The sequence below is a fragment of the Mauremys mutica genome, chromosome 1, assembly GCF_020497125.1.
Source record: "Mauremys mutica isolate MM-2020 ecotype Southern chromosome 1, ASM2049712v1, whole genome shotgun sequence".
Lineage (NCBI taxonomy): Eukaryota > Metazoa > Chordata > Testudines > Geoemydidae > Mauremys > Mauremys mutica.
Genome location: NC_059072.1, coordinates 43,516,661 through 43,530,033, shown reverse-complemented (window position 1 = coordinate 43,530,033; position 13,373 = coordinate 43,516,661). Strand labels below are relative to the sequence as shown.

Here is a 13,373-nt window from a genome sequence, read left to right as displayed (position 1 = left end):
ATACTGCTTCAGAGGGTGGAGGAAAATTGGGCTCAAAGATTGCTCCGAAAATATTTCAAGTGGCTAGTGATGTCCACGTGCTCGAAGAGGCTGAGCTCATTTGTCTCCCCTCCCTCAGATGGCTTCCTTCTCAGTTTCTCAAGGCATCAGTATCACCTCGGGCTCAAGGACGGGCTGCCCCAGAAGCTCCACTCCTCTCTGTTGCCTGGCATCCAAATGGGCCAGATCGGTCTGCATTTCCCCTGGAGGTTTCAGTCTTGGATATGAGTAGGGATCCTCAGGGGGTGGAGGGTGGTGGAAGGGGAGTTCCATTATGGAAGTGGCGGCAAAGGAAGATACCTGGGCCAAAAGCCCCTTACCGCATTCTCGGACACGGGCAGTGTCCATGCTGTGTCCAACACCCTCCATCTGTGACCCACTGGGAAGCAGAGGAGGAGGAGGAGGAAGCTGAACTTTGCAATCAGAGGTGTGGTAGCTCGTGCATGCTATGGGGACTCAGGTGCAAATTTCCAACTGGTGCACTGGTCTTCTGACTTCACTCCAATGAACTGGGAGGGTAGGGAGAGAGCAGTTGCCCTGGAACCATTCTTTTCCATTCCTTCCTAGTTCCTTTCCTCCTGGGGAGAGGATCATAGAATCATAGAATCTCAGGGTTGGAAGGGACCTCAGGCGGTCATCTAGTCCAACCCCCTGCTCAAAGCAGGACCAAACCCAACTAAGTCATCCCAGCCAGGGCTTTGTCAAGCCTGACCTTAAAAACCTCTAAGGAAGGAGATTCCACCACCTCCCTAGGTAACCCATTCCAGTTCTTCACCACCCTACTAGTGAAAAAGTTTTTCCTAATATCCAACCTAAACCTCCCCCTCTGCAACTTGAGACCATTACTCCTTGTTCTGTCATCTTCTACCACTGAGAACAGTCTAGATCCATCCTCTTTGGAACCCCCTTTCAGGTAGTTGAAAGCAGCTATCAAATCCCCCCTCATTCTTCTCTTCTGCAGACTAAACAATCCCAGTTCCCTCAGCCTCTCCTCATAAGTCATGTGCTCCAGCCCTCTAATCATTTTTGTTGCCCTCCGCTGGACTCTCTCCAATTTATCCACATCCTTCTTGTAGTGTGGGGCCCAAAACTGGACACAGTACTCCAAATGAGGCCTCACTAGTGCTGAGTAGAGGGGAATGATCACATCCCTTGATCTGCTGGAAATGCCCCTACTTATACAACCCAAAATGCCATTAGCCTTCTTGGCAACAAGGGCACACTGTTGACTCATATTCAGCTTTTCGTCCACCGTAACCCCTAGGTCCTTTTCTGCAGAACTGCTGCCCAGCCATTCGGTCCCTAGTCTGTAGCAGTGCATGGGATTCTTCCGTCCTAAGTGCAGGACTCTGCACTTGTCCTTGTTGAACCTCATCATATTTCTTTTGGCCCAATCCTCTAATTTGTCTAGGTCCCTCTGTATCCTAGCCCTACCCTCCAGCATATCAACCACTCCTCCCAGTTTAGTGTCATCTGCAAACTTGCTAAGGGTGCAGTCCACACCATCCTCCAGATCGTTAATGAAGACATTGAATAAAACCGGCCCCAGCACCGACCCTTGGGGCACTCCACTTGATACCGGCTGCCAACTAGACATGGAACCATTGATCACTACCCGTTGAGCCCGACCATCTAGCCAGTTTTCTATCCACCTTACCGTCCATTCATCCAGCCCATACTTCTTTAACTTGCTGGCAAGAATACTGTGGGAGACTGTATCAAAAGCTTTGCTAAAGTCCAGAAATAGTACATCCACTGCTTTCCCCTCATCCACAGAGCCGGTTATCTCGTCATAGAAGGCAATTAGGTTAGTCAGGCATGACTTGCCCTTGGTGAATCCATGCTGACTGTTCCTGATCACTTTCTCCTCCTTTAAGTGGTTCAGGATTGATTCCTTGAGGACCTGTTCCATGATTTTTCCACGGACTGAGGTGAGACTGACTGGCCTGTAGTTCCCTGGATCTTCCTTCTTCCCTTTTTTAAAGATGGGCACTACATTAGCTTTTTTCCAGTCATCCGGGACCTCCCCCAATCGCCATGATTTTTCAAAGATAATGGCCAATGGCTCTGCAATCTCATCGGCCAACTCCTTTAGCACCCTCGGATGCAGCGCATCCGGCCCCATGGACTTGTGCTCATCCAGCTTTCCTAAATAGCCCCGAACTACTTCTTTCTCCACAGAGAGCTGGTCACCTCCTCCCCATACCGTGCTGCAGAGTGCAGCTGTCTGGGAGCTGACCTTGTCTGTGAAGACAGAGGCAAAAAAAGCATTGAGTACACTAGCTTTCTCCACATCCTCTGTCACTAGGTTCCCTCCCTCATTCAGCAAGGGGCCCACACTTTCCTTGACTTTCTTCCTGTTGCTAACATACCTAAAGAAACCCTTCTTGTTACTCCTAACATCTCCGGCTAGCTGCAACTCCAAGTGTGATTTGGCCTTCCTGATTTCACTCCTGCATGCCTGAACAATACTTTTATACTCCTCCCTGGTTATTTGGATGCCAAAGCCTGGCCTGGCCTGCAACTTGCCCAGCAGAGCTGGAATCTTCAGTCCCACCCTTGGATCCCCTCCTGCTAGGGAAACCCTGCCCAGACTGGGCTGAGAGGAAAACCACTCTCTGCCCAGGCAGCCAGCCAAACTCCCTAACAAGACACTTGATAAGATGGGGGAGCAGGAGACAGACTGGCTTTTCTTGGCCTAGCTCTGCCCTGATGCCTTCAGGAGCACCAGCTGCAGTAAATGCCTCAGAAAGGGAAGAAGAGCTGAGATGATAATGTCTCCCAAAAGCCATATGCAGCCCTGGGACACGGATGGGAATTTGACAGACATTCAACTGAATTACTACTCTAAACATTCAAAATAAAGTTTGGAATATTCCTCAGAAAAGCTCTGCGGTAGGGAGGTCTGGCTGAGCCGCTGACCAGTTTGGAGGCAGAGAAACTTCAGGAGACAAGGCATTCCCCTGCTGCCAGCGAGTGGCAGGTCTGAGTCTGCCCCCAAGAAGCAAACAGGCTGAAGTACCCATTGTAACAGATCCGTGGAGGTGAACCCAAAGAAGAAAAGGCATGGAGTAATTAGATGTTAAGGGCTCCATTTTCCAGTCTGTCAACTTCACTGCATACACCAGCTGCTCCCACAAACCCAAACGTACAGGGCATGATGTAGAATCTTGGGGGCGGCATGGAGCAGAGCTGCACAATGGCCAATCCCTCTGCTGGCACAAGATCCGTTACATTATGTAGTTTACACTAGTGGTAGAAGTTAGAGCAGACCCTGGTCACTCTCCCTTCCACCAGGGCTGGGTTGGCTGAGGATCAGGGCTGCACCTGACTCCCCGTGGCTACCACTCAACAGTATGTCCAAGCTGCATTCTGATGCAGTGAATTGGAGCCAAAATTATGCTGTATGTACTGAACTAAACTGAGTATCACCATGCAGAGTGTGAAAAAAACAGGAAAATGAAGCGGAGAGACTTGGCTACTATAGAGAACTCTCAGTGCCATATATGCAAACAACATTATACATGCAAATTACCTTGAGGTCCTGGGTATCTTAAATATTTTAGTTCGAAACCAAGACTTGTTTTTAATAAATTCACAATACAAACCAATTAGGGCCGTTGAACAATTTTTTAAAATGAATTATGATTAATTGTGAGATTAAAAAAAAAAGTGTTGATTAATCGCAGTTTTAATCAGTCCAGACTAGGTTGGCCGGGGTGGCTCCATGGGGGCCAAAAACAGGAGCGGAGCTGGGTGGTAGGAAGAGGGGCACCTCAGAAGAATTAATATTTCATTTTAAAAATATTATGTAAAATGTTTCTCTCAGTAGGAGCATGGCACCCTGGGGGTTGGCCCCTCTCGCCCATTCCTAAAGCCAGCCTCGTCCAGTGGAGAGGGGATGGTGTAGGCAGCAGTGGCTGGGCTCCTCTCTCCCCCTTGGAAGATGTTTAACAGGGTCTCCCAAATTGCCCACAGACTATGGGACTGGGTAACTATCAATTAGTGCAGTGGGGGGAGATACCCCTAGAGTCACCCAGGTGGGGGAGGGCAGGAGGTCCTGCTGCAGTGGCTCCGAAGAGCCCTTTCCCTGCTTTGTGTCCTTGCGGCTGCTGGCGATTGTCCTTACTTCTCCCCCGACGTAAAACAAATCAATAGATTATCGCGGGGGAGAGGGCGCAAGATCAGCCCTGAGGATTCCAGTAATCTGCGCCCTCTCCCCCGCGATAATCTTGTCCTGCTCACTGCCCCAGCTGGTGCCTCCCTCCCCACCTGGCTACCCCCAAATCCCATCTCTAGAGGTGTGCAATTAACTCTCATTTAAAAAATTACACATTAATTTGTTTTTAATTAATCGCATGTGTTAACCTGGGGGGCAGTGTCACTCCCTGTCATGGTGGCAGGGAAGCTGGCACAGACCCTGGATATGACAGCAGTCAGTCAGTGCTTCCCTGCAGGGCTCTCCCCCTCCTCTGGGCTAGGAGTCAGGGCCTGAGTGGGCAAGATCCTGGTAGTTGCGAGAGACCAATCAGATGCAGATGCAAGGGAGGGACCAATCGGGAAACGGACCAATCAGGACTCTTTCTGAGCGGCATCATCTGTTCCACAAAAACCCCAGATATTGCCTCTTATTTGAATATTCTGTCTGGATAGAGAAGGCAGAGGATCAAAAAAGAGGCCATGTCTGGGAAAACCTAGACATATGGTAACCCTACGGATATTTTCTTAATGAGACTCTCAAATTATATTTTTTTGCTATGGTTATGTTATCTTTTACATTTCTGCCGCACAAGCTGGAAGCCTTCTACACCGCGAATGTGCCTTCTTGTGGCTCTGAAGGATTCTAAAGTTCCTTCTATAAAGCTCACAGACCAAGCTGAACACCTAAATCCAGTTTACTCCATATGTGGTCAAACTTCAACTAAATTCGGATAGTTTAATTCCTGTTTCCTAATAGCCAGCCTCAGTCTAAAACTCATCCTAAATAATTAAATAAATGTAACCTGGGACATTTCCATGGAAGCCTGTAAATATCTTTAGAATGTCTGAAGCCAGCAGATCTTTGTTCTCCCATATAATGTACCCCAGATTGCTATAACTTACAAACTTTGCAGAGACCCGTAGCTTGGGAAACAAAAGTAAGGAAGCTATGGGGAGTAGGCTTGGCAAGTCAGTCAATTGACCAGTCAAATAATGTCAATTGATGGCCTATTTGACTGTGGTCAAATATTCCAACAAGAGTACCCTGCTGTAGTTGGTGTCCTACTTTTTTGATTTTATCATGGTGCCATCGGTTTGCAAGCCTACTTAATTGTCTTGATCACTCATGTTACACTACATGCTAATGCCGCCTGTTTGCCAAAGGTGACAAATCGAAAATTGAGCACCTTCATTGATCTTCTTGAACAAATATTGTATTTATGTATGTTTGTATTTATATCTTTATTTGTATACCAGGCCATTAATGTACATGGCGGTTTACAAAGCACATTAAGTAAATGTCCCAAAGAGCTTACAATCTAAACTGACTAAGCAAACACAAAGAAATTGTGGGGGGGAGAGAGCAAAGGATTCAGTAATTAAACTTCTTCACCTAACACAAAGAGAAAAACACTTAACCATTAAGCCTCTCCCTTACAAACAAAATTATCACAGCAATTTTTTTATATATTATTTAACAATATTTAATCAATAATATTTGGACCAGTCAAATGCCCAACCCTAGTGGGGAGGTTAAAAAAAAAAAAAAACACAACCTATATATTCCCACTGGAAGCTGACCTTGGAATTCTAAAAGTTGTCACTGGTAAATTATATTCTATTAAAAGAGACTACTGCATCTCATTTTTTGTCCCCTATTGTTACACGAAACACCTATGATCTTTAGAAGTGAGAGATTTGAGGGTTTTTTTGTATTTGATCAGTTCTTAGTGCAGTTTTAGCTACATATAATCATTTCCACAAGATCCTTGTATAATCAGTTAGTTTCCTTCATTGCTTGTGTAGGTGTTTCACATAGCAAAAGGGAAGATAAACATCTTTAAAAATAGGAAAATGTGATTGTAAATTGGCAGAAAGAATTAGAGGGCAGGTGCAATATTGGAAAGAACTCTTTGTGAAACACGACATTTCAAATTGATAATGTTCCTTTGAAACACTAAATATGCACCAAAACCCCAAAGTCCTGAAAGCAGTCATATTTCCCAGTAGTCACAGAAACAGTAATAAAATAATCATAAAATCAAGGTTGACTACAAGTTTGGATTTTTTGTGTGTCTTTTGTTAAATAAAGCAGATTATTTCCCTTCTCAACACATACTTAGGAACAGACTCACAAATCCAACTCACAACCAGGGGTGCCATCTTTGTACCCTCCCACTTCTGGGCTACTTTTGGGGCTGAAATGGCACCTGACTATAGATGCTGGAACTAGGGGTGCTGCCGCATCACCTGGCTTGCAGTGGTTTCTATCATATACAGGGTTTGCAGTTTGGTTCAATGGCTCTCAGGACACCCACTATACAAATTGTACAGGCACCCCTGCACCTGATGTAACCTAGGTAGCACAGGTTATAGAATGCTACTGCAGGGTGCCTGTGAGCAACAACACTACTGAGAATCACCACAGAACATAGTATTACAGGCCCATCCTCGCTCACCCTATCATGCCCCTTGTGCAGGGACCTGTGGTGGCAGCATGTGCACAGCAGGCTACAGAGATCCTATGCACTGAACTGAGGTATTCTCTTCTGGCTGGCTGCTGGGATGCCTGGAATGCCACTGCAGCAATATACAAGGGCTATTAAGCTAGGGTGAAATTTTCACCCCGGATCTCCCATGCCTCATTCATCCTGCACAAAAATGTAACATGAAGGATAGAAGGAGTCAACAGGGGAAAAAACAGAAAAAAAATATAGGAGGTGAGGAAAGGAGGAATTATAGATGAGGAAAGGAAGAAAAAAATTAGACACAGGAGACTGAAAAGCTAAGGAACAAAGATAGGCAAGAGAGAAAAGGAGGGTGAGAAAAGAGCTCAGGAAACACAGCAGATAAAAATAAGATACATTGTTATCTGGAAAGTTTATTGCCAAACTACTGCAATAAAACACACATTCCTGGTTGATATACCTGTAAGGGGACATGCTTATGTGGAAGGAGGAGGCTCAGCAGCCGTGCTCATAAATGGGAAATATGCACAGGATCCTAATGTCTTTACAAACAGGAGAAAAGAGAACTTGCTCTGAGTTGATGGGGCATGTTCGTTTTAGTGGCTTTGGTGTATAGCAAATAGCTGATACAGGCCCAGACACAAAACTGGCATCTCTGAAAACTACTACCTTATTCTCCAGAATCTCAGCATTCATATTTAAAAAATTAAGTCTCTAGCTGTTATGGCTGCAAAGGAAACCTCAAAACTGTGAAGAGAGTATAACTGAGGCAGAAATATTAATGATTTCATTCCTGTTGAAAGCAAGGCGAGAAGGGTATCACAGATCTGCACAATTCCCTGAGACTGACATCTCATTTTGGTGCCACAAATGGGTGGTATTTGGGAGATGCTACAGCTCCCCTCCACAAAAAACCAAACCCAAGAGCCTCACAGAGCCCATGTGCATACACAAACCACACGAAGAGGCACTCAAGCTCAAACAGCTAATGAAGCCAAGTGTCTCACACAATTATATTTTTAATATCTGCACAATTTACTCTAAGCAGCATCATAGTTTGAGGACGCAAGCTGAACATATTTTGTGGACAGAGCTTAGAAGAATATCACAGCCTCTCCCCGCACTCCTCCCCCAGTTCAAACCCCTGGCTTCGGTGTGTATTTATTAACACTTGCCAGAGCCAAGTTATGGTCTGTTAAGTTTAAAATGTTCTAAAATGGAGGAAATTGCATCAGTTATTTCAACATTTTTCAGAGGGGAGGAAAAGGACCAGTTGGTTGAGGGCTGTGAAGCAGAGGACCATATGGCAAGGGAAACAAAGCATCAATTTACCTCCTACCCCTGAAACAACCGGTCCTCTGAAATACCTTATGCACTTCAATCCCCTCTCCCTTTCAAACTGGCAGTGGATATCCTCTTCTTCCCCTGAGGAAAAGTGGAATTGGTGAGGAGGCAGACTGTGTTAGAAGAGACAGAGAGACAAAACTTCCCCTTCTGTCAGATACTCCTGCTGCTCTATCTACTGCAGGGAAAGCTGAGGGCCCAAGATATTCCACAGCCAGACACTCACTTCTCCCATTTTTCCCACCTCAACTTGCCATGGCGGGTGAGTTTCACGTCACCAGTCATTTAGAAGCAGCATCAGTAAAGACGCTGAACTCCCCTAAACAAGGATGAAAAGGAGGAAGCTCCATTTTCAAGGCGGTGGGGCACAGTACTGCAGGCAACCAGTGGGGGCGCTGCTGGAAGCCTGCAGCAAAGCAAAGAGAACTTTCTGTACTCCTAACACAGGCAACTGCTGCAAAACATGCAGAGGATCTGCATGGGAGACACTGAACAGAGGTTAGTAGGCAGTACTACCTACTGTTACCCACATCTATGGGCCTCACAAAAAGCAGCTTAACTGTAGGACAGTTTTTCCCTCAAAGATAAATTGTGTGGCCTGGTGTTTCCAAAGGGACTGCAAATACAAAGAGGAGGACAAATAACTTACAACTCTCTGTACAAATTGTAATTATACAAGTTTGCTGTGATGGTTGTTTCTCACAAGGGGTGAATAAACTCATGCAGGATTTCATTTCAGACTCCAAGTCTGTCAAAAGCACAAATCAGCAGCTGACTCATCGAAACCTCTATCAAAAATTCAATTTTAACATCTGTTTGGTTTCTCACTTGTCTGGCTGTTTCCTCTCCTCCTGGATAGTATTGACTGTCACTATCTGCAAGTCTAAAAGCCATGGCTAAGGGAAATAAAAGAACATGCCTGTACATGGGGTGGGGATAGGCATGTAAATAGTAGGTGCTGTTTGGATGTAATTTTCTTTACTCTAATTTTTCACTTCACTTTTGCTCCCATTCTGTGAATACCCTGAAAATACAGAAAAATAGAATACAAAACAAAAAACACTTGTTATAGCTATATTGGGATTGGAAGGCTCTCTCTGTCAAAAACTACCATTAACAGCATAAGGAACAGGTCACTAACTGCCTGTGGTACACTTGCTGTGAAAACTGAGATCTATGATATTAGACTATGGAATAATTTCCCAAAGAGAGAAGTGGAAACCTAATTGATTGAACTAGACTGCACAAGCATTACACAAAGTGTGCTGCTTGGAACAATCCTGTACTGTCAGGAGGATGAACTGAGTCAATGTGGCTCAACAGATGTGCTGCAACCTGGAAACGGTCACCAGGAGATATCCTGTGGGTTGCGCACGCACACCCCCCCCCCCCCCTAAAGAAGACAAAATCCCTGGAAAACTACGACCAATAGTGAAACTGGTCAGGGATGGATTTGAAGTAGCTCTCTCCTTCCCCACTGCTTCTGGTTTGCTGCATTTTGCTTCCCTCCACTCCTGCTTGTTTGTTGTGTGTCCTCTACTCAAACTGACAACAATTGCTCTGTTCCACCTCTGAATGCATAACCACAATGGCTTGGCTCTGGGACAGGTAAAGAAGTGCTCCAAGGAGGTGTAGTACAGGATTCCCAACCTGCAGAGCTCAGCACTGTGCAGGTAAGGAGGGGGAAAAAGTCCCATTCCACTCCATAGCACCAGCTCCCCATACCAGCAGTCTTACCAATCTTGGGAGACAACCCCCTTGATGCACATACACAAGCCCGTCCCCACCTTCACATCATTTTTAAAAAAAATCTACAACTCATAACAAGGCCAAAAGACTGTCCCATGACCCAAAATCCCTCTAGGACTGTGGAATATAGTCAGTCACTGGATGATATTTTCAGTCATTTTGCAGGTCACAGACCAAAAATGGACTGAAAACCACTGGACTAGATAGAGTTGGAAAACCTCTATTAGCCTAACTTCCATAATTCTATCAAAATTCCTGCATTAAATCAAAGGAATGCCTTTGGGCATAACCATTAGGTTGCACTAGCACAACTATTTTCAGTTCTTAACAACCAAAATCCATTCTTCAAAGCTCTATAGACATTCACCTCTGTTACTACAGCTAAATCCATAGCAATATCATTTACTTCAGTAGAGTTACTCTGGATTTAATAAACGTAATGGCAGAATTTGGCTGTCTACAAGGAAAAGACAAGTGGGACCTAAAAACATCAGAAGCCACCTGGGGAAAAAAAAGTGGAAATGAAAATAAAATGCAATTCTAGCAGTCTTTAAAGACTATTTCTACAGGGCCTCTACTACAGCTATGGCTGTTTATTTGTAGAATAACAGAACTGATTCATTAGCATTTTATGTGATGTGATGTTAAAAATCCCTTTTGCAAAACATTCTCTACCTTTGCTTGTGATCTTCATGCCCTCAGAAGTCAGTCCCATGCAACTTCCCCATGTGAATTGGGGAGAATGTCACAAAGCTAGTAGTCCTCTGGTGGGTACATGCATGGAGGGAGGAAGAGACCAAGGGAAGGAGGATGGGAAGGGGGCAAAGAGGACAAATGAAATTATGGAATAATTTCAAGCTCTTTTCACTTAAACCTCTATTTCCTGAGAAGTCGTTTTATTTTATTGACAAACAGCTGGAACTGAAAATGAGACACCTTCAATATATAGCCCAGAATGCAAACATTAGAGTGTTCCATCAGAGGTAAAAGCTGAGAGTGTGAGGGTCACTATACACAGCAAATGTTTCAGTGACAGGAACAATTTTGTTGTATAATTTTATGTCAATCCACTGTGTACATTTAGTAGTCAATCCTCAAGATTTCTCATTTCCCCCTGTGCTGATATGGTCCTGTTGGCGTACAACATTGGCCTGCCATATAGACCATGGGAGAAAAAGTCTGAAGCACAGTCTAGTCCAGTGGTTCTCAACCAGCGAAGTGTGTACCCCTGGGGGTACATAGAGGTCTTCCAGGAGGTACATCCACTCATCTAGATATTTGCCTAGATTCATCATAGGCTACATAAAAAGCACTAGTGAAGTCAATACAAACGAAAATTTCATACAGATAAAATGAGAGACTAAGCAATTTTTCAGTAATAGTGTGATGTGCCACTTTTGTATTTTTATGTCTGCTTTTGTAAGCAAGTAGTTTTTAAGTGAGGTGTTGGTTGAGGGTATGCAAGACAAATCAGACTCCTGAAAGGGGTACAGTAGTCTGGAAAAGTTGAGAGCCACTGGTCTTGTCGGAGACGTATAGGCCTAAGACTCAGGTGACCTGGGTTCAGTTCCCAGCTCTATCTCAATTTGCTGTGTGACCTTTGGCAAGCAGACATCTGTGTTTCAGTTTTTCCTAATGGCATAATTATATCCAGTTAAAAGCTTCTAAGCGTTCATTCATTAACAATAGCAAAGTGCTTGGTGATCATTGAATGGAAGGTCTCCAGAAGTGTTATTTTATGGAGTTTAACCTGACCACTCCTGAAATTATACAATTACCTGGATTTGTATTGTTTGCACTGTATAAATAACTACTGATATGTTCCAGTAAGTGGAATGATGTGAAAAAATAAAAACTTGTGAAATGTTAGCCTAAAGAACAAAGTGCAAAACAGCCAAAAATACGTAGGAAAGTCATATGGAAAAGTTAGATAATGGGATGCCTTTTAAGGGTTTAACTTTTCTTGGATGACTAAAGATGTGTGTTATAAACAAATAATTTGGACAAGTTATCAATACAGCTACCATCATTTTCTGCATTAAAAGTCCAAGTAATGGCGAATTTACAGTCACACCACTGTTAAGACAAGGTCAGTCAGCTAGGTAAGTCAATGAGTTTAATTAATTTATATTTACTTTGGTAGTGGTGGTGGTTGCAGTAAGATAGCTGCTATTCTGTTATCCTTATGAAGGATAATAGATTTAGTAATTACAGTACTTTTACATTCTAAAACAGTTCTATGACATTTTTGAGAAAAATAGTGAGGTTATAGCTACAAGAACATTTTAGCAGTCTACAGGTTTTATGGCAATACATTTTATATTACAGTAGAACCCTGTTTATCTTACCCTCCATTATCCAGTTCTCTGTATTAACTCAACAACCAGCACATGCAGATCCAGAAGCAGGTGACCTCTCCTGTAGCCGCTAGATGGTGCTGCAGCCTCGCACTCCCCCATTGGCCGGATTATCCGATTTTTTTTTTTATTATCGGATATGGTCCCGGTCCCAATTAGAACATATAAACAGGGTTCTGCTGACTAATAGGTTGTTTATTTTGTAATTGATTTAGATCAAATCCTGATTAAACTGGCTTTGCTCTGGTTCTGTTAGTGGTTTGGGGAGAATCATTCTTCTTCCACAGTGCAGAACAGCAAAGCAGCTGCTAACTCAGCTCACTGGAATTAGTAGCAACGAATGCCACCAAGCTACAATGCAAATAAAATTTAATTATTGGGTCAGCATAGATATATTCCCATTCACTATGTTCCTTGCCCACGTAGCCTCAAATTCCTACCCCTGTCCCCCATTTTCCATGCTGCCATGGAGAGGCCATTATTAAAAATATATAAACCATACCATGTTCTACCATCACCCAAATCACTGCAGCAGCAAGATTGTAAAATGTGTCAATAGGTTTTTGGCTCATTAATGATTATTCTTTTTAATAAAGAACCCACTCTAAACCCACTCTGTGCAGGGTGTAGTTTCCTTGTGAGGACTCTCTGCAGACTTGGGATGCCATACAGTGGAACCACATGATTCTGCTGTATTTAGGGTCTGCTGCACTGATGGAGGTGTGGAGAAAAGATTTGGACTTTTGGGTGAAAGGCTTTGAATGCTACAGAACTGAGCAAGATCAATTACTTACTTGGCAGGCATTATAAATCAACTGGTGTTCCAATTTTTTGATCCCTAGAATCTGTTGAAACATTTCATACAGCTGTTCTTTACTCAGAATAAGTTCCGATACAGCACTTAATGCCATCCTATTGGGCTGTTTGCACAAGTCCTCTTCTCCCCTGCATATGGCATCATATTTGGCTATCCAAGAGCTTAACACTGTCTCTTTGCTTAATCCATCAATCTCTGGCAAACTTCGGACCCTTTTTTCTATGTTTTTCTTAAAAACATCTCTAAAGTCATTTGCAGAACATCCTCCACAGTGAACCATTCTGGCAACTCGGTCACTCTTGAGAAAAACCTTTTAAAACAAAACAAAAACACACAGTTAGGTATGGGCATAAATACTGAATACCCTAGTGTATAGGAATTACAGACTAGCATTGTGCT

The 13,373-nt window shown here is 43.8% G+C and overlaps 1 protein-coding gene across 13 annotated transcripts in view; it reads right to left on the bottom strand.

Moving 5' to 3' along the window:
* CADPS2 (calcium dependent secretion activator 2) overlaps positions 1 to 13,373 on the bottom strand; it is a 548,645-nt gene that overhangs the window by 362,890 nt on the left and 172,382 nt on the right. For all 13 annotated transcript variants that reach the window (XM_045031264.1, XM_045031306.1, XM_045031338.1 and 10 more), the window contains exon 3: positions 12,952 to 13,284. In XM_045031264.1, coding sequence (XP_044887199.1) covers positions 12,952 to 13,284 — 333 coding nt within the window. The remainder of the gene's footprint in view (positions 1 to 12,951; positions 13,285 to 13,373) is intronic.